Source organism: Anopheles funestus, chromosome 3RL (assembly GCF_943734845.2).
Source record: "Anopheles funestus chromosome 3RL, idAnoFuneDA-416_04, whole genome shotgun sequence".
Lineage (NCBI taxonomy): Eukaryota > Metazoa > Arthropoda > Insecta > Diptera > Culicidae > Anopheles > Anopheles funestus.
In genome coordinates, this window is record NC_064599.1 from 15584959 (window position 1) to 15606929 (window position 21971).

The following is a 21971-nucleotide window of genomic DNA, read 5'->3' on the forward strand; positions in this document are numbered from 1 at the left end:
CATTCCAACCGTTGAACCAATAGATTAGATTTAATAATATGCTTTGGAGAGTCTCATAACCTATTCCCAACAACGGTAACTAACTTTACTGGTGTAATCGAAATCATCACTTCCTCACGACGTTTGAAACGTCTCCCCAAAAGGCACACGGTCATAAGTCGCCTGCCTGCCTTAATAAACAGCCCAACACAGTTTGATGAATGGTAATGACACCCGTAACCAATACCAACGTACTCCACCCATCCGTGCACGTGCGTGAAGATTGTTATAAAACATTCCCCAAAATAATAAAAAAAAGCATCCACCCTCTTAAAATAACATAAAAAAACGCCGTCAACATTTTAGCCGTGCAGACGGGCAGGTCAGCGATACGCACCGCAGGTTCGGGTGACAAATTAAATTAAACGACATCAACATTCGGGCTAGATTTCACCGTTTGATAAAACCAAAGCGTGGATGAGTGTATTAGCCGACAGCCCACGCACAAAACCCGGTAGCACCAACGTGCACTGGGCCAACAGGCAGAGGCAAGTGCAAAAGAAATAAACTCCCAATTCCCATTATACCGGGGAGCGCCCCAAAAAGATGCGCCTCACGATATAGAGTGCTTTATAGAGACGTGAACACTTTCGGTGGGTTGTGGGTTATCCGCGTGTGTTGGAATTGGGGTGGTTTTTTTTTTCTTATTCGGTTGCAGGTCACCGGAAATCGTCAACAGTTTATTGCTCACATTGCTCATCCGGCAATGGAATGGAATGGCGCTATACAAACACATGCTGTATCGTTTTACTTTTGCGTACCAAGGTTAGACCTGTGTGGTGGTTTGGCATTGGAGAAACCATATAGCACGATCGTACAAAAGGATCCTGCAACCACAAAACTGCCTGCCTTCGCTTCGGGGTGTTTGGGGAAGCACTACCAACAAATGGGAAATAATCATTTGCGAAGGAAGAAGAAACATTTCAACCCAAAAAAAAACGCCAATGTTCTTCCCTTACACCAGTGCAGGAAGATAAACGGCGGAAGATATCACATTAGCTGTCATTGTCACAGTTATCTTCATCCCGTTGCATGTCGCCGGCAGGAAAAGTAACCCACCCGCCTAATAGACACCCGGCAAACAGCAAACCTCCTTCCTTGCCGTACACTCCCGCAACTCCTCACGAACCCTGTGAAGCGTCATGATGGAATGGTAGGAAGAAAAATAATGGTTTGTTACAAATTTCTGTGTGTTGATGCGCTACGACTTCCTGTCACGTTTTTCTTTCTTGTGCGCTGAATTTCAACGTAAGTTGGGACGTATATTGAAGCAGTTGGCGGCACTGAGGGTGAGATTTATGTTCTCGCAATTGTTGTGCCTGATTTCCGATTTCCTTGGTTTGGCTGATGATCCTACAAGGTGGCGACAAGGAGCATTCGGCGTATGTACCATGGGGCCATCCCGCACTGATGAAATCCGATCGAATTTCAAACATCGTGCTGCTAATAAAAATGAAATAAATTTTAATCTTCCAATGCGTTTGTGGTTCGCATTTAATAGAACGAGAAACAGACCGCACAAACGGTTGCCAGTCCGGTAGCAGTGGCCACACTTTTACATCGTAATCCTTCGATCGAAAACAACCCTGGTTGGTAGGAAATTAAAAAAAAAAATCATCCACAAATGTGTTTTGCCGTAAAACAAACGATCCTTTTCGGTTCGTGCAACAAATAACACGTGGGAAATTTCATTCGTAACACGTACCACAAATTGATTCAATCATTACCATCAACAAATGAAACATTGGGATTGTTTCGGCATGTGGAAAAGAAAAGGTTTTTGGAAATTGTTTTTTAAAAGTTTCAGAACAAACAATAGCAGCAGGACCATTTCTTAACTTTAGTTTTAGTTATGATAATTAAGTATAATAATGAAAAATCAAATAAACTAACGAAATTAGAAAAAAATAAGAGTTTTAAGAGTGTATAACTTCATTGGTTAAATAGTATCTTCAGTAATGCCAGACTTAATAACAAGCCCAATTTGCAAGTTTTCTTAGAATCGATGTGGCGCTACAAACAAAATTGGTTTTGAAGGCTTTGAAAAGCTTTGTACTTTAAATTTATTACTAAAAAAGTAGACGTTGAAATCAATCGATCGATATCCGCATTAGCTTCTTCGGGAAACTGCTGTACAATAAAACATAAAAGTCCTTAAAGCTCAAATAGAAATTGAAACCAGCACCGTCGGATGATACCCAAAAAAGGTGTACGAAACTTTAAATTCTTGAACTTGAAGAAAATTTAAAATAAAATAAAATTAGACTACTAACTGACAAGAAAAATCAAGCTACAACACAGAACTTGTTCATTGGCTCAAGAGATTGTGCTTCATAGGATCATTCCCATAGGTCATTTTTCATCTGTTCAAAAACTTTTCTTTCTTGTTTTCTTAATGTTCCAATGTTTCCTTAATTTATGTAAATATATATGCGAATAAAAGTTTTTATAAAAAAAATTAGCAAGAAATCTTCAATGATATTTTCCCAATATATTTTAATAATAATTTAAAAATATTTAAACTATAAAAAGAAAATAACCACTAATGTTTTTTTTTTAAATTGAAAAAATTGAAGATGTTCTAACAACTTTTCGTAATCGTTTTAAGTTTTTCAATTTAAAAACAATCAATCATTCTAATTTTTCTAATTTCTAATTTTTTTTTAATAAGCTGACGTTTTTTTATGGCGTTTGTGTAAAAAACTTAGTTTTGTAAAAAAAATTGTAACAAATATTCGATTCTGAAGACCGACAACCGATTGTAACAAAATGCGATAAAATGTCAAATTAAACAGGTTGCTAATTTCTTTACTAACAAAACTAACATTTATTTTACTTCCGTAAATTAAAATCATTATACACTCTTGATTAATTGATGTATTATATTTCTGATTTCCCCCTGCAACTAGTTGGGGAGCAACAAATGTCAAGTCAAAATATTTAATTTCATGTCAAATTTATCATTTAAGTCCAATTTTCGTTAAACATATATTCACTATCCATCCACACAACCATTTGCACACACTGTTGTAACCTCTCCATGAGCAGATTTCGGTCATCAAACATTCACAAAATCAGCCAGATCCTTTCCAAAAACCGATGGACACAGTTCACGTCCACTCATCTGTCTACGTCACACGAAAATGGAACGGTAATGAATGAATGTTGTCAGAATGATAGCATTTTCGCACATTAAACTTTCCTTTCCCTTAAACTCCCCTGGCTCAATTCTGCCCTTCCCGTGCCATGGTTCACCTTGGTCATAAATTATGAAACCAGCAACTTCTCGAATTTGCATACTTGAAAAGCCATTTTGCACACAGACAAACACAATCATACACAGACAAATTCTAAATCCAGGATAAACCGATGTATCGCAATTTATGCCACAAATCCTATTCCCATTTCCGAATTTTCGAAAGAGGAGTGAAAGCAAATCTCTGTGCAGCAAAACCCGAAATGTGGTATACCATCATAAATTCATTAGCACATATACCAAACCCCTCGTGACAGGATCTTCCGATCTTCCCATTTCCCATCCCAAAACGAAGATTTGACAACTGTGATTTCTAGACCATCCTCAACTTGGTGCTGGTGAACGGTCACAAATTTTCCACCAATTCTGGACCAACACTTTTCAATCGGTTTACATTTTCTTTTGCATTATTTCACACCGGTTTTTTGGTGGCTGTCGTCTTCGTCGTGGTATCGAATATGGTACGAATAAATAAAACATTGCCTACGTTGTCAAGCATGGCTGTGTGTCGCATGGACAACGAATGGTTTGCCTTCAGCTATACAGAACGAAACATACACTCACTGCCTAAACCGAAGACATCCGCTGTCCGATGGGATGCCAGGGCGCATCCCATTAGTCTTCACAAATCTCACCAAACCGACACGTGACACGTGGGATGTCGCTACCGACCGATGGCTGTCAAGCGCCAGCAAGAGGCCGTCTGTGAAATCACACACTCACTTCACCCTTATTTGGTGTTGTTCGTCAACCGTGGAGTGGTGAGATGCTACCCTGCCTTCAACCAAAATTGGACAACTTTTGTAATCGACGACGACGCATTGGATTTGTTTTGTCAGAAATTTGTTACAACCATGGGAAAAAGGGGCAAAAGAAAAGAGTAGAAAATGAAAGATTAAAGGTGAAATGCGTGCCGACTTTTGAAAGGAAAATTCATGACTTCGTTCCATCAATCGGGATCGACCTGGCGGAGATTTCGAACCGGCCCATCGATTTTGTTGTTTTCGGGATGTTTCTCTTTCGATTTAACTCCTCCCTTTGTTTACCCATTTACCCTTTTCCCCCGTGCTCCAGCTGTTGCAAATGACGCGAGGTGCTAATGTACATTCTGGCTATGAACATTCGCCGGCCAACTCCGCATGTTCAACTTTTGCCAGCCAACAATCATAAAACAGCCATTAACTTACTCGCCTGCTCACGAGCTCACCCCGGGTGCCCGGTGACATCGATCGGACAAACACGGGCAACTTTGTCACGTTCGCTGATCAACGCTTCGGGTTCCCGGGTCTAGTGAAGAAAAAATAAGCACAATCGACAATTTATCGACCATATGGTCGGGTCGCTCCAGTGAACTATGTTTGTTTCTGCAAAAGAAAAAAAGAAACAAACCATCCCTTCTCTTGGCCAAACAGGGCCAACGAAGTGCAGCACAACCACTGACCACCAGCTTGGTGTTGGAGTGGAAACTTTTTGACCTCATGAAAAGTGATCCATTTTTTGTTGTGCTTCACATCCTTTCCATTCGACGACGGTTGGAACCTCCGCTTGGCCCTGGCGGTTGGCATTTTTTTGATGGCAGTTTATCACATTTTTACCATCACCAGTGGACCAGTGGATAAGGATGCAGCTGCTGTAGGAACAGAACCCAGAAGAACCGAGGTAAGGGATAAGAAAGAAGATGAGTTTTTTGTTGTGTGTAATAAACAGCAAAAGCTATCACACTCCGCTTAAGCTGTTGTGTTTGAACGAAACGAGCTATCAAAAATCCATTTCTCAACTGTCATGGCGGATGTCTTTGCTTTTGTGAAGCGTTATTTATGAATGTGCATCAGTTTGGCACATTAGTCATCATTTAAAGACCATTTACCCGTGTGGTTTTAGCTTATAATTAAGCGACGGTGTTAGCTGTTTTCTTTAAAATATCTTACGTCGATCTTTTTTTAAGAAGTTTTTCTTCTTTTTTGTTATTGATTTCTTTAATTTAATATTTATTATTCTGTTATTTTGTTATTCTTTTTTAGTGTCATTGTTATTTTTTTGTTATTTCTTTTTGTTTAGTTATTTGCAATTTTATAATTTTTTATAATTTATAAATAAATTTTTGTGATTTAAATTATTCATTAAAACAACAAGAAAAAAGCTTTAAATAAAATTTTGATTATATCCAAAACTTCAAACAAAAGACTACGAAAAAAGAATGGAAATTTTAAAAATCGCTTCACACAAAGACAAAGCATCCAACCAGTTTTCATTATTCAACAAAACGGATTCTTCTCGCTGGCCACAAATTTATGAACATCATCAAACACGAAGGGACGTCATTAAATTTCCGTTTTCGTTTTAAAACTGTCCTTACCCAACCCTGAAACGGGAGCGTTGATCGCCATAGTTAATACGAAATCTAATCAAACCATCCAGCTAACCGTGATTCCGGTGACCGCACCGTGGAAAATCCCACCCCCGCATGGGATGGGTTCGAAACCATCCCACCGAAACGACGATGGAGGCGCATGGTCATGGACGATTGCTCGGTGGATGATGCTAAAATTTCATCCACCAGTCTCATCATCACACCGAACTGCAATGGAATGGCAGGGAAACCCGCTGGACCCGGTGCCGAGTTTCTAATCGATTTATGGTTCAATTTTCTTTCCGGAAACAATTTTCTTCCAGCGGCAAACAATCGCACTGTAATCGTGCCCGTTTGTTCGGCCAGGCAGTAAGGTTGCAGTGTTGCGTTGTGAGAGCATCTTTGTGCTTGATAGCTGCTTTTGGTCCGAGGTTTTTGGTCTGATGGGTCCGAAAGAACGAAGGGAGTGAAGTTCTATCATTTGATACCTTTTTTTTAAGGTTCATCTTCTTATTGTTTACCCGGGGGAAGATAAAGTTAAATTATGCTTATTTTTGCCAGTTTTATGATGTGATTTTACCATAAATTTCTTATTCAAATTTAAATCATCAAGAAAACAATTCCAGTCTGTATCTTAATAAATATCCAAATAATCAATTATTCCTACAATATCAAACAAACTTCCTTTTGTTCCTAAACTTAAAAAAAATAGTAATTTTTACCAAGAAATATTATTCAGTAAATTCAAATTTATCTTCTCGCAATAAATTTTTTTTCTGTACAGTCTATTAATATAATTGTAAGAAATGTCCACCTGAAAGCTATTTGAGATTCAAAGAAAACTAAATAATTCTCAAATTAATTGGTGAATTACAGGTGTTTATCCTTTTCGTAAAACCTTCTACGACAGTGAAGTCTGAAGTCATTCTACCCGGTCCAGTTTTAAAGTGGTTTAATCCCAAGTGATTTAATTAAAGACAGCCATCTAATAGAAATCCGACTGGTTGAAGATGCTAACCCTCGTACAATCCTTGATCTTTCGACCTGTTGATCGGTTTTTTTCTTCTTCTTTAATTTACTCCTGAACAACTCAGGATAATTTATCTTCTGCTGTGCACCACCACAACGACCCACTTTGCCACTGAACGGAACAAAGAAATGGTCTTTTCCTAAGTTAATCAATAACCAAAAAGTGATTTGCTTCATAGATTCGGACCTAATTTATCATAAACCTTCACTTTCTCTTTCAGCATTAAAAGCATCGGGAGATAAAACTTTTTTACTTGCTGCTGTAACTTTTAACCTTTTTCCCCAGTCTCTTTCTTTACCGACGCCTGGGAATATGCGCGCTTTACAATTCTCAAACCGACAAACAAAAACACAAACAAAAGTCCATTACAACGGCCAATCGATAAACCGAGTGATGCAGGCCACCGAAATGGTTCGTGGTTGTTGTCGGTAGCCGTAAAGCCTTTGGCTAGCTTCCAAAAATAAACGATCCCATCAGTATGTAGCGATATTGTCATTCGTTTCATTTCGATTCATGGCGTTTTCGGTTCGTACGTTTTCAGCCTCCCACACCACACATCGTCTCCACCACCAAAAAACAAACCGCCGAACCGTGCCGGCTTAAGAACGGAATCACGACCACAAAGGGCGTACAGTTGCGTTATTCTGCTCGAAAGGTTCATAAGCTCGTGCTGAAGGGAAATCGACTATCAAGGACTGGTAGTGACTAGGAGTTGGGAAAGAGATGTTGGAGTATGGCGTTCTTTCGATGCAACGATGTGATCTGGTCTGGTCGGTTGCATTGGAGAAGCAGCAGCAAAAATCGCGCTACTGAGCGAGCTCTCCCGCGGTTGTTCAATGTTTGCATTATTCCTCTAGTCGCCTGGCAACTCTTTTCGGCTTACGAAACATCGGCAGTCCACCCCTTGCCACCCGTGTGTGGGTGGTTTCGGTGAAGGTGTTGGGAAAGGAAGAAAAAGTTCACACAGTGGGCGAAATAGATCGGCTTAATTTGTCAAATAGCGCACAGATGAGGCAATAAATCGCTCGCCCGCCGGTGAGTGTTTTATTTATTTTCCACCCCGGCTGAGCGCTTATCGCGATGTTGCACATTTGCAGGGCGTGCAAGTGGACTTAGAGGGTATGTTTGCCTTGGGTGTTTTTTGTAAAAGGGGGAAAGTGCATTTTACGATTGATTTCACTGCAAGATCTTGTTTGCAAGTAGTCAATAAGTAGGGTAATATTAATAAATAAGAAATTTTTTCTAGAAGGTAACAATCCCAATATTGCTTTGTTTACTTATCATTTCATTTGTCAAGTATTGTGATATGAGAGATATGAATAAAAAAACTTTAGCTATTATTATGAGCAAAAATATACTAAACTGTTTTGACAATTGGCTTTGTTTTGACAATTTGAATACATGAAAAATTAGCGAACGTGTAAATGATGAAAATTTAAAACCAGATGTACAGGTTTTCCGCACAATTCGAACAAGCAGTTAATTTCGTTGTTGGTCTAAGATGATTTTCTAAGCGGCGCCGGTTCCACACGACAGGACTGGGGATCAAATCTCATCCGAACAGTCCCTCTGTTGCAAGGAACGAGGGCTATTACTATACCTTAGAGGTAGTTAAAGACAACAAGAGAGAGAGAGAGAGAGAGAGAGAGAGAGAGAGAGAGAGAGAGTACTACGTTGTCGGATATTCCTTCCTTGCTACGGAGGGACGGCTTGGACGGGATTTGATATCGGATGCAGTCGTATGGATCCGACGCTGTTTATTACATACACCACCGGGCCGCCCCATCTCCTAAACTTAATTTTACAGTTTATTATATCCCTCTTTATCATGATCATACTTCTCTAAATCTCTTTACTATAAAACTTTATATAATTTCTTTTTCATCCAAGCACAATATGAAGTAGCGACGACCTTCAAATTTGCTATGGCCTTTATCAAATCAGATCTATCAGACACTAAGCCACTAAACTTCAAATAGGACCAAACAACTCACCATTTGAGTGCAATACTTGTCCTCTCATAGCCGTAGGGTCGAAATCGATAATCATAGTCCAGTTTTTGTTTTCTTGTTTTCATCAACCCCAAGCTACGAAAATAAAAATGCCATACAAAACGCGTAAAAACTCATTTCATATTCCGGCGCCTCATATGTGTGCATCATGTTGGATCTTTTTTTTTCCCCGCAGTTCCGAATTGCACTCCCTACGGTGCAATAGTGTTTGAAGCTCCCATTTCCATGCTGCTGCTAGTGCTGCTGGTGAGTCGCTCCAAAATGGGCATATCATTCCATGGACAATAAGAGAAACGACAGACACTCACCCCCGTACAAAGGCGTTACACATTTCGGGTCGGGGTGTTATTGTTTTGTTTCTTTTTTATTTCGTTCATTCGTCCAAAACTCTGTTCGGGTTTTTGGGTGAGTTTTATTGAAGCTGCTTCCCTGCTTCTTGCATTACATTAGCGCAACACACCGGGTGGGAAGGGACAACATTCCACACGCCCGATGGTGTCGCGCAGCATAATTTCATGCTGCGCATTACGGCACGCGGGAGCAACATCGAAAAGCCGGCGCCCACTTACACCTACGCAAATGCGCACGGCAAACATGCGACTGTACGCAAGCAAACAAATGGTCACACTTTTGTGATAGACAGACAGACGGACAGACAGACGGTACGGATGAATAGTCGGACCGGTCCAATTCCGTCCACCTTTTTTACCGAAGGCAAATCGAAATCGTGACTCGTCCGACGCGTATGCGAAGGATCGTGGAAAGCGAAATCGTCCGGTGGGGGTGATGGGGCACAGATCATCTTACCCGTGGCTACATCGTGATTTGTTTCTTTCTTCGATTGTTTGTCTAGCTACTGCCGTAAGTCGCACAGTGTCGTCTAATCGATTGCAGTATTGTTTTGTTTTTTTTTTCGATTTGGACAAACAAAATTAAAAAAGAAAAACACACACATTAATCGTTTGCCTTCCCGCCATTATGGATTGATCGACATGACTTTAAGATATTGATACTTAGTGATCAGTGATCAGAAGAAATATTCACAAGAAATATTAGTCGAAACATGGTTTAGCTTTGTTACAGTGAGACATAAACTGAAACAATCTAGCAAATAAAATAAAAATAATTTAATTTCTGACTTGCTGCTAGACTTATATTTACCACGAAGACGGGTAGTCAGTCCTAGCTAATGGGGAGATGGTCCAGACGGGACTTGATATCCGGTCCTGTCGTGTAAAACCGGCGGCGGAAAAATTAATTAATTTAGTATTTAAAACAAAAGCAAACAACAGAGTTTTTGAACTCTAGTTTACAGGGTTTTCCAGACAAAATTGAAAAATTTTCAAATTTGTCGGTTCCTTCAATTTCAACTAGAATCTGTTAATGCGTGCAAGGAGAATCCTTCAAAAAATTTATAAAACCTCTCTTGATTAATGTACTCTAAGCTTTACAAATGAATACCTTAAGAAAGCTTTGAACAGAATCAATTTTAGCAGAGTGGGAAAAATTTCATATCTATTTCGAAAAATTCTAGCTCGATTTAAACAGAATCAAGAAATGGCCAACGGGGACTCGAAAATCAATTTTTGACTTTTTTAGGATTCCGCACAGAAGAATGCTTTCTCCAGATTCAATTTCATTTTGAAATAGATTCGAAAGTGAACTCACTTAAATTCGCTAACCCTTGTGTATTGTTTGTTGAAACATTGTACAAGAAATTCAGTTTAGTATTTTAGTTTATTTTTCACATTCTGTACGCAGATTACAAGATCAAACACTGTAATTACATACGAAATAAAATGATGTGCTCAATGTTTTCTTCATTCCTAAAAGTTTTAACGCTTTTTAAATGCTAATAGCACGCACCACAACCGGGCTAAAGAGGAGAGGAAGAAAAAAAAATGTCCCCGATGCCGCATCTTTCAATAAACACGTTAAACATTTAATCGCACAATCCATTTGACTTTAGTGTTCCCATTCACTAAATGACGGCCATAACAATTGTTCCCATTCTTTCCGCTCACGGCGATTGATGCGGCGAGTTTACTCTATTAACATTTTTCGGTAGGTTTTTCCGCGTTTTTTTCGCTCATATTTTCAGCACCAGCACCAATGACGGAAATGAAAATGGTGTGTGAAAATTTCATTATCATGATGTTTGTCCAACCGAATCTGTCTCACTTCTTTTTTCTCTTCTGCTCAATCTATCCCTCTGCACTTGGTGAAAAATGCAAAACTGCGATAAAAGGAAAGCTATACACTGTACGAATTATTAATTTTTGCTCCATTCAGAATTTCTTTTTTCATTTGCCTTTCTACCATTCAGCTTCAGCTAGTGCAAACGTGTACCAAAAAGCAAACACGCGGGTGAACATTTATGATTTTTGTGACATCCGGACCGCGATGGACTGACTTCTGGTTTTTCTTTTCCTCTCTCTCTCTCTCTCTCTCTCTCTCTCTCTGTTTCTCTCTCGTTCCCTTTTTTGCCATGATGCTTGCAAGTACGGCAGCACCCAAGGCTGCATAATCTAGCAATTTTCCATCATTCGCCTGCACTTATGTCAAGCTGCCGGAAAAATGCTGCAAGTGAGTGGCATTGTGAATGTGTCCATTCAGTTTGGAGGGACCCAGGGTAGCCATTTCCTTTTTCCATTTTTTTTTGTTGCTACTCACTAACTGCTCGAAACCTGACCCGATCCAAAATTCCGGCAAGGTTTTACTTCCGATTTTTTCTTCTTTTTTTTGGTGAGGATTTTTGTTTTTAATCCTCATAAATGATCTCAACTCAGACAGGCAAGCGCAACAAAAGGCCATTTCCACCTTTCCTTTTTGTTTTTTGTCCTACCATTCCTTTCCAACATCCATCTATTCACGACTAAATACAGTCACTTAGTCAGTGCAGGACGTGTTATGTGCAGGTCGCTTGTTCGCTTCCGATTTAGTGAAAGGCGGAAAATTATCCTTTGCAAAAGTTTTTTAGGTGGCACGGCTTTATGCCCAAAAACAAGTGCGCCAAGTGGCCGTTTTTCTTTTCAGCGCGTGTTGTATTTTGAGCTCACTGGATTTTGTAGAATTTACATGGAAACTAAAGGAAGCAGAAAAAGAAAAACATGGCCTCTATTTGCGTTAACAAAACCATATCTAGACCCGGTTTGCGACTGTCCGGTACTGGATGGCCGGAAAAGCTCGGAACAGGTTCATGTCGCTTCGACCTGGTGGTTCGTGGGCTAGAAAACCCATCAAGCCACACACGAGGTGGTTAGGGTAACATGAATAAGTCATAAACCTTCATAGAGTGGAAAGCGTATTTAATTACTACTCTCCACCCCTTTTTACTCCCATTTTTTGCGGTCAATCCTCCCCTGTTGGTATCCTGGAACAAATGTGTGATGGAAAAGAAATGGCCACGAAGAACCCGAAAGCACGAGCTCGCAGATGAGGTGAAAATACCACGAACAATGGTACCGTAACCGTTACCAAAAACGGACGTGTTTGAGTTTTTTTTTCCCCCGCACGGCAAACCACTCTGGAAAGAATGGAAGAATCACGCAAATGGGAAATCAACTAAGGATGCATCTTCCGGATTGATGTTTTTATCTATTTTTTTTCGCTTTTTTTGCGGCCACCGAACTCCACTGAGGGGTGAGGAAATATTTTGCATCGGTACGGCAACCGACCGCGGATGGGCGTTTTAAGCCTTATGCTACAAATAAATAGAGAAAACATCGTATGGCGGAAACCGGTCCCACCTGAAGATGGGGTTAGTGGATGATTTTTAAGTCCTTTTCCGGTATTCTGATGTTTTTCCCTCATTCTCCTTCTTCCCCTTTTTTCCACCAGTTTGCTCTATTCATCAGCGGTTTGCGGAGATGCATCCGTCTGTTGTTTTTCATGACAGTGCATGCATCATTTCCTTCTCGTATGTTGTCCGTTCGCCTTTTTTTCCTATTTTTCCAAACCCATTATTTCCTCCCCTAGAACAAACTCTTTTGTTTTCCCATTTCCTTTTTCTAATGTTTCACAGTACGACAAAACCTTGTCTTCCCATCCGGAGCTCGTTTCTCTGCATCGGACAAAACAAATGCCGCCCCTGCAAACGGGGAAACCCATTTTTCAAACGGATAAACCCCTATTTATTATATGTAAATTAAAACCACATTTAATTGCCACACTGGTGCTGTTCCTGGAGGAAACCTTGAGGGGAGCAAAATGGACGACCGTTCGTCCTCTGTCGTTAGTCGTTGGCTGCCAACGAATGGAACGCCGTAAACGCATCGTAATGAGGTTGCACCGAGTGGACGCTCGGCATCGCTTCATTGCAACGGCGGGGTCAAACAGTAAGCCACAGCACTTTGGTGCTCTTCAGACAAAGAAATATGCTCTCTCTGGTCGGTGGTCAGGATGCAAAAGGAGTTGCACTGGTTTTTTTTCTTCGTTGGTTTGCTACCCTCCATCCGGAAATCCGGCAACCGGTGACCAACAAACCGGCCCCCGGACCGGGGGTTACTATTTATCAACGCGTGGAGCATGTATTTCATTTCAAGTTTTTCCTTTTTTCCCTCTTATTAAACAACTCTCGCTCTTGCTGTAAGGACGAGAAGTGTGAGGAAAAGTAGAATCTTCCGGTGTGGTTTTTTGGCGGCTGTAGTCCTTGTTGCAGCCACTAGTCATTACGTTGTTTTCTATTGGGTTTTATGAACTGCTGGTGTACAAGTTGTACTACCACATTTAGCTTTTGCTTGGAAATGGTTTTTCCCGTTTCCGCTTTGACTGTTGCTGTATTTTTTTTAACTCGTCGTTATGGTAAGCCTCTCAAGGTGTTTTGTGTAATTTTTCATCCCTTTTTGCCGGTAGGGTAGTCTTTACGAGCCGACAGGCAACAATAACTTCCTGGGCAAATGTATTTTCTTTGCTGCTGTACACACTGGGTAAATCACCTTCTTGCAATCGTGTAACTTTTAACGATAATTTACACGTTGCACCAATTATTTGCAATTTTATTTTTAGTATAACATCATTTTTAAACATTGAACATTATTTTTACAAATGATAATGATATTTTGAGTATGTGCAGATATTAATTTTCTTAAAAAATATGCTTAAATTAATTATTACTTATTAAATGCTTGTATTCCTAATTCATCACCTTTATCAGATTTCGTTTTTAATCTCCCCCAGCCAAACACTAACATGTAAGATATTCATCGTTACAAGGCAATCATGATTAAACAATGCCACATAATATCTTATTTACGAACAATCCTCATCTCGGCTAAAGGCCCCGCTAGCAGTGAAAGCTTTGAAAAATTGCGATGATTAACGGGAGCAATGTTACGCACTTGGAGATAATGTTAATGCGACCAAACCAGACAATAGCCTGTGTGTCCTGTAAGCTATACCGCACAATAAATCTCCATCAACTTGCATACATCCCGTACAGGCCATACGGGAGGTATATGCGGCTTACGAAGTTTAAAGTTTTTTAATCCCATTTTCCCAATTCCCAATTGGCAGTAAAATCCCACCAAAAACGCCCTCCGGATGTGGATCGTGTCAGGCTTACCGAGGAACAAACGGCACAAATGTCGGACAGCGTATACCGAGGAAAAAAAATCATTTTAACACACACAAAAATTAAAACCCAAGACGAAAGCATCATCAACCGTCCGTGAGGATGGCCGGACCAGGTGCTGGACACAAAATGGTCTGGACATAAATTACGGCGAAAGATAAAACTTCAACTTTAATGGAATGCGCGTCCGTTTGCATAACCTCAGGGGTAGATTCACGTTTGCTCAGCAACAATAAGTAAAGTAAAAAATACCTTAAAAGGTACAAGCAAGCATTCAGGAAGAATTAAGATTTGTCGAAATGGGCGTCGCTTAAGTTTTTAGAAGGAAGAAGAAGGGTGGCTTTCAAATTTTCTTTTGCTCCGGTGGCAAACAGTGTGTACCGTTTAATGTTCCATCATGTATCTTCATCATTCGCGATTAAACAAAACTGGAGACGAGGAACATCCCACGAGGGAAACATACTCAACCAAAAAAACACAGGTAGGACGATGGCTAGCGGTCCTTTAGCGGACCTTAACTGCCAATTTACTCAAGTCCATTTGCTACCGTTCCCAGGCGTTGCAAAGAAGCGATGTTTTAGCTTGCAGTACCGAACGGGATAAAGCAAATATTGCATATATTTATTTATTTTAATTTCAATGCTTATAAATCACATTGCTCTTACACCGGGCAAATATTGGAATAACATTTCTTTTATCGGGGTTTTCCACGTCCTGCTACCCTGTTCATAACGGTCCAATGAAACAAACAAAACCAACGCAAACACATCAATTCACCATCGCGTCCACTTAGCTGACGTTGAGCCGGTTCCAAAAAGGGAAAGAAAGCAGACAAGAGAAATATGTTCACCAGAGGGAAGATCGGATATTTTCCTCTCCCTACCTGGACATGAACGTTTTTCTTGGGTCACTCCACACATTAACGACGAATGACCCTCCATTTGTGGTGGAACCGAAAGGGTCAATGGTGGGGCACTTTTCATCGTAACGGTTAACCTGGAGGAAAAATATTATTTGTACGCGAGGTTAGCAACGAACCAAAAAAAAGAAATTGCGTTACAATTGAGTAAAGCAAAACCCTCAAGGAACCTCCAGGGAGCTGAAACGATGGTGGAAAATACCATCGAAGACTAGGCCAATAATATATTGAATTCCTGTCGCAAGCCTATTTCAGGGTCGGGCCTTACTCTGATGTCGTTCTTTAGCGTTTTTTTCTAAGAAGTGCACTTGCCTTTACGAGCTTTACCCTGCAAAGGCGTATCGAAAATACCGAGAATATCATCGATGGCAATTCCTGATGATTCCAGGCGATGAAAAATGGCTTTTCTCTGAACGGTTCGGGCAAGGGGCCATTCCATTTTTTTTTCGTTTTGTCTTTTCTATTACTTTGCCCATGGTTGACTTATGATGACAAAACGAGAAGAAGCCAAAAGGGAACGAGCTTTCGATCGGGACGATAAGGATACGGCCGCTTTCCTACTTCAATCTTGGTCGTATGGGTTTTTGTGTGATTTTTCCCAAGAAAATGGGTAAAAGTGTATTTCCTTTCGCTCGCGCTTATTCTCGATCCAATGATTGGGCTCGTGGGCAAAACCTAATGGCAAATGTATCATGGCCTTATGATGACCGTACCGGAACCTTTTAGATGACCACTACCTTCCACACTTTCGGCATCGGACGGATGAAAATGAAGCTACTGACCGAAACCAGTCATGCCAATCATCAAACACGTCCTTGTGCCAACAAGTTTAGTCCTCTGCTGCTCTCATTCGTCTCTACTTTGTCCACTCGGTCCACCGTTATGGGTAAGCGAACCATCGTAATAGTAATGTTGCCTTTGGGAAAACACACTTGTTGGTTGCAAAAGCAAAAGCGTTGGAAAAGTATTTTAGAGAATTAACCATTATTGTTACTGCATCAGGAAAAATTGCGACCGGAAAAGCAAAATCCGAGGACTGCAAGGGCTATTATAGGGTTTGTGAGGACTTTCTTTTTTTTTCGTTCCTTTTTTGTGATTGTTTCCATTTATGTTCATGGTGGAAACATAACACTGAACAAGCTCTCCACATGTGAACCCAGAATTTTTACAACCAGCAAGGGATGGAACAAATTGTAGAACTTTCCGTTGAATCGATTGATTTTTGTTGAACATTTGTTACGCAAGTAAACAACCCACCACGACAGCTTGTGGATAAGAATGAAAGTAAAACAGGATGTAATTGATTGGAGTTAAAGAATTTTTCAGTGTGATAAAAATTTGTTATTATAATTTTATAGTAAGTGGGGATCATTTTTTGATTTTATTAGATGATCTGTTTTTCTTCATAAAGTTTTGTAGAAAAAACATGTTTTATTTGAATTAACAATTATAGAATTCAATCATTATTTCAAATTAGATTTCAATTCAGGATGATCTTTATTATATAAATATAAATATGATTCATATATTGAATAGAACTACACAGTTTTCGAAATTGTTTGAAAAGAGCATATTTAATGTAACCCACCTCACATATATTGCGAATATTAAATTTCAACTTTTGGGTATTATATCTGCAATATTTATACATATTTAAAAAGTTTATTAACACTGCATTGCTGGATACAAACTTTGAAATTAAATATTGTAATTTTGAAATATGTCAACATGCTTAATGCCATTATAAATATTAGACAAAACAAAATAAAAATGTATAAAAACATGTTGTGTTCAGGAAAAAGGCTTAATTTTTAATAACTCCAAAGAACTCAACATTTAACTTTTTCTTTTCTTCTTATGTTGTTTTGATTATAGTTTGTGTTTGTACCAATTGCATTACATAAATTCACCATACTTTTGTGTTTTACTTTCAAAGCAGGATTAAAAATATATAAAAAAAAAGTTTTTAGTTGAATTTATCTCAAAAATGTTTCTATACATCATTAAAGAATAATGATTGAAACCATGATCGAAACACATAGCTCCCTTCATTACCGAATAAAACGCTACATTTGTAAGCTAAATCATATTAAAACCCGCTAATGGTCAACAGGTGCTACATCACCAGCTACTGATTACTAGCAACTGCAACACTAAACACTACATTTACGAGTGTGCCATCAAAGTAAGGAATGTATCTCATCCTGTTCGAAGTACAATCATAAAGCGTGCCGATTCGAATTCTGGCTCAAGTAATTGCTACTTACACTAATGGCAGCACGGTACGTATGCAAAGGATTGACGGTACCGAAATCGATGAAGAAACAAAAAAAATCACTCAATCACACATAAATGTCAATCAATGTGAGAGTTGAAATGACACAGCAAAGCCCAAAATCGATTACCCGCCAAGACATGGGGTGTTACTTTTCCTTTTCCTCCTCATTACGTTACATTTCGGATAAAGGGAAGCTCCCATCAGTCCGTCTGGCTGCAGGAAAAAATGTTTTCCTTCTGTTTTCCCTACCGGCAAAAGCGTACGATCCCGAATTTTATTGGGTCGAACCCGAATAATGTGCACCGAAACGTTCAACGAATTCCCTTGCTCACCCCGCGAACTCTGACCAACGACACGGGATAATTACTTTCGGCCGTCGTTCACCCGCACCGCGGGAAGAGAATTTACGATCGCATCGGTGTAACAGAGATCGTGCTTTTCCACCCTGTCGGCCACAAACCCCAGAACAGCTGTCCGCTGTTTTCACGTGAGGAAAATGTGCACCAAACCAGTGAAGCAAAGGGAAGACAAAAACAAATGGAAAACCCCGCCTCGTGCTAATAGTTTTCACCGCTTCGAAACTGCGCGTTTCTTTGCCGTTTTTAGAAGTCGACGAGTAGAATGATGATGATGCTGATGGTGAGCTAATGGTCAATTTTTACTGCAACCGTGTCTGTGTGTGTATGTGTCGGAAAATTGTTCTACCCAACTAAGAAGCCCTTTTTGGTTATTGTTGAAGCACTTACCGGCCATCGATAGAGCTACAGCGGCAACGAATGCAATGGCCACAATCCAGCATTGTAGCACATCCTTTCGCTTGGAAACCATCGTTTGATTTTTTGGGAGTTGGAATTTTCACTGCTCCATAAACACGGTACACCCAACAAAACACACACTCACACAAGGGTACAAAAGCACTTTACCAAAATAGGGCACAAATTACCGATGCACACACTTTGACTGTGGACTACAGAAACACACGTCCACTGCAATACAATCGATTAATTGTAATTCAATTGAAAAATCATTTTAAAAAACACTCTTTCGAATTAAATGGTGAGATGGAAAATTGAAAAACGTTAAGTAAGTGAAAATTACAACCGAAATAAAAAAAGAGCTCAAAATGCGTTACTTTCCCTATCTAAAACGATTGAGTCACTCGTTAGAATCACACCCCTCCCCGGGGACAAATAGTTTGCGGAATGTTAATTAACTTTACTGGGCGCGTTTTCGCGAAAAAACACAGTCTGCAAATTCGATCAAACTGTGGTACGGAGTTGCTCACTTAGTCACTTCCTGAATGAATCCACCAGATGATGATGATCGAATGATGATAGACCAATGCACACAGTACCTAACATTTAGCTAAACAAGCAATCGCGACAAGAATTGCAAGATTTCCTCTCAAACACGCACTCGAACGCACGTACACTCGGTCACACACCGCCAGAACCAAAACCCGATCAACCGATCACGATCACGCACCGACGGTGACTGGCCGGGGTACAGCCACTGGTCGGAACATTTTGTATAGAGTTTTTCCCCCCCAAAATGGTGGAATGGAGTTTGCCCACTAGGGCGCGCACCACTTTGCTATCTTTGCGGCAGATGACAAGTCGCCATGCCTCCGGCCCGGCACGAATCTGGCGGAATGACATTCGCCGCGGGTGAGAAACACACGCGTTTGTATGTGTCTTCCCTCCCAAAAAAAAAAATCCCGCCACCAAACCGTTTGTGATCGGATGAGATCTTTCTCACTTGGTCGTCCGTTGTCGTTTTTTGGGGGGCGAATCGTGGGCGAAATCTTTTTCTCTGTCGGAATGATATGTAAAGCCCGCAAATGAAGACCATCGTTCTGTGTGTCGTTTTTTCGGTGTGATCCGATTGCTGGTATTGGTACCTTGTTACCGACACCTTCGGCAAGTAGCATAGATTTTGGGCAGTTTAATTACTCTGATTCGATTTGGGTAATGTTCGACCACCTATCACCTATTTCGGTGTTCGTTTGGAGAGAGATAGACTTGTCGCATCAAATTGTCAGATTTACAAGATAACGCACTAATGATGTAAGACTAGAAAAGAATTTAATGTGAGGCACATACGATGTCAAGAACTTGGGATATTACATATTTCGATTTCTGAGGACTTAAATACTTCAGTAATTCTAATACTCTGTACCACTTTGTATCACATTGTAACTCGTTTACATAAGTGCGATCACTTTATATACACGTCATATAGGCTCTTAAGCCTAAGATCATCTCAAAAATATCACTTAGTATATTAACATTATAAAAAAAAACAATTACCTTCAATTACAGACAAGCACAAACCAATTCTCATCATGTTGGGGAACGTAAAATAGATGTCTATTTTTTCCACCACCTCTAATAAACTTATGATCTTAATGCAGTTTGTTTGAGCATACCGCACAAGATCATCAAGATTGTTGGAGCGTAAGCTGCTCAGAAAACTTTTGATGTTCCGTTAATAAGACACTTTAACGCTCTGCTCGATTCTAGAGCAAGATACAACTCCAAAAACAGAACAGAGTTAAAGGTGCGTTCGTAGCATGGCTGTGTGAGAGGTACAGCTAGGTAATATGTGAGGCTCTTCTTCTTCTCCACTGCTCATAAACATGTGTAGCTAATGGATGACAAAATTGAATCAAAGGCATATTTTATTAGGAGATAGAAATTATGTCACAGCCTTCGTGTGGCGTTGGTGCTGTGCTTTATGGAGAACACCACCGGCGCCGATCGTAACTGATCTCCCTTTCCGAAAGGTATCGCATTACATGATGCATGCTTATGCTTCTTCCTTAGGTTTCAGAACGAAGAGACATTCAGAAAAGTTCTAAAACTATGGGAAGAATAGATATTTCCTGTTTGTGCTGAAAGTGTCACGAAATTTATTAACTTTCTTCTTAAATATTTTTAGTAAGATCACAGATTGCATAACGAACCATAGAAAATCTATCAAACAATTCAAAAAGTGTTTTACTAACATTTTAAAAATACTTTCAATCAAACAAAAGAAATATTTTGTGTAATGAATAACTTCATTGTTCTTTGGAAAACAAGCTTTCCTATTTCAATTTAATCATAGTGTTTTTGTGTCCATTATATTCACACGGGAATAAGGAAAACTTTACCCCAGAAGGAACCGATCGTCACCGAGAAAGTTCAACACCGTTGATGCATTTCGCACGACCCGCACACAAGCAGATTTGATGCACTTTGCACCGCTTTTACTCGGCATGCCGCACAGAGCGGAAGCTGTCTGCTAATATGCGAAAATTACGACGCCCGATAGATGGGTTCAAAAGCTCGGTTGGCCGGCACTTGCCACCTACGCGCTTCCATCGCACGGCGCGAATCATGATTCATAGGCAATAATTTGTTGTGTTGCGACCGTTTGCGCTAGTACGGCAATGGCACGATATAAAATATTGGACGAATTTTATTAAGTCAGCGTCGGGCGACTGGGGCAGTAAATTTTCCATAAAACGAGCCCACCAACAAACGCACTGCGAACGATTAGCATATTTATGAAAGCTGAATCGTGTCCGCTTGCCAAAAAATCACTTTACCAAAGTGTTGAGGAAAGATTTACAGCGTTGATTTGAAAGAGATGTGCCCATCGATCTTTACGCCACTTGCAATCGTCTAGCAGCAGTTGGCCCATCGGCTCGCAGGAAATGTCCTAAAGATGATGATGATAAAAAAGTAAGCGAATGCTACTACATTGGCCGGCAAAGCCAAACCGTCGGACACGTTGACACTTGATATGAAAGATTTTCATTGAAATTATATTTTATTACACTAATATAGTAAAATGATAGGATATCAAAACAGTGGAATCTGAACTGGATTCTATTTGGCTGTGAGCAGTATTGTAACTATTTCGTAATCCTTGTCCTGATGCTATGTCACTTGATATTGAAAATTTTGCATGTGTTTTGTTTGTTTTCCGTAAAATATGTATTGTAACCATATTTTTCTATTCCTTTGGATGCTTTATATTTCCTTACTCATGTTTATTCATATTTTCTTGTATATTTGTTTATATTAAGATTCAGATATGCTTTTACATGTGGTAACTGAACACATTTTACATTCCTTCTTGATTTTGTAAATGTTACGAAATTTGTTTTTGTTCAATGTTCACTTCTTTCTGTAGCTATATTCATATATTTTCCAACCCTATTTTTCTCAATCATTATTGTAATAACTTAACGTGAAATTAGAACAAAGCTTAAATTATTTAAGCATTTCCGTTTGAATTTTGAAAAGATTTTGCAATCGTCTGGACAACGATACTGAAAACCCCATTTGCCGGTCCAACGGTCTTTTAATTTGAACCGTTTCGCATTTCAATTCGTGTAGCGGCACCTTAATACGGCCGTGTCTTTAAATGTCCGATAGATGGCGTTAGTCTAGTTCCATTCCCTACAGCACTTTGCTCGAACTGCTCGAATGCCACATTTGACAGCTGTCACGCCTTCCTTTTACT

At 39.8% G+C, this 21971-nt stretch overlaps 1 protein-coding gene across 1 annotated transcript in view; it reads right to left on the minus strand.

Moving 5' to 3' along the window:
* The window catches only part of LOC125769260 (fibrillin-2-like), a 79764-nt gene extending 60240 nt beyond the window's left edge, over positions 1-19524 (minus strand). Inside the window, exon 1 of the mRNA XM_049437886.1 lies at positions 18203-19524. Coding sequence (XP_049293843.1) covers positions 18203-18284 — 82 coding nt within the window. The 5' untranslated portion in view covers positions 18285-19524. The remainder of the gene's footprint in view (positions 1-18202) is intronic.
* Between the last annotated feature and the right edge of the window lie 2447 nt (positions 19525-21971).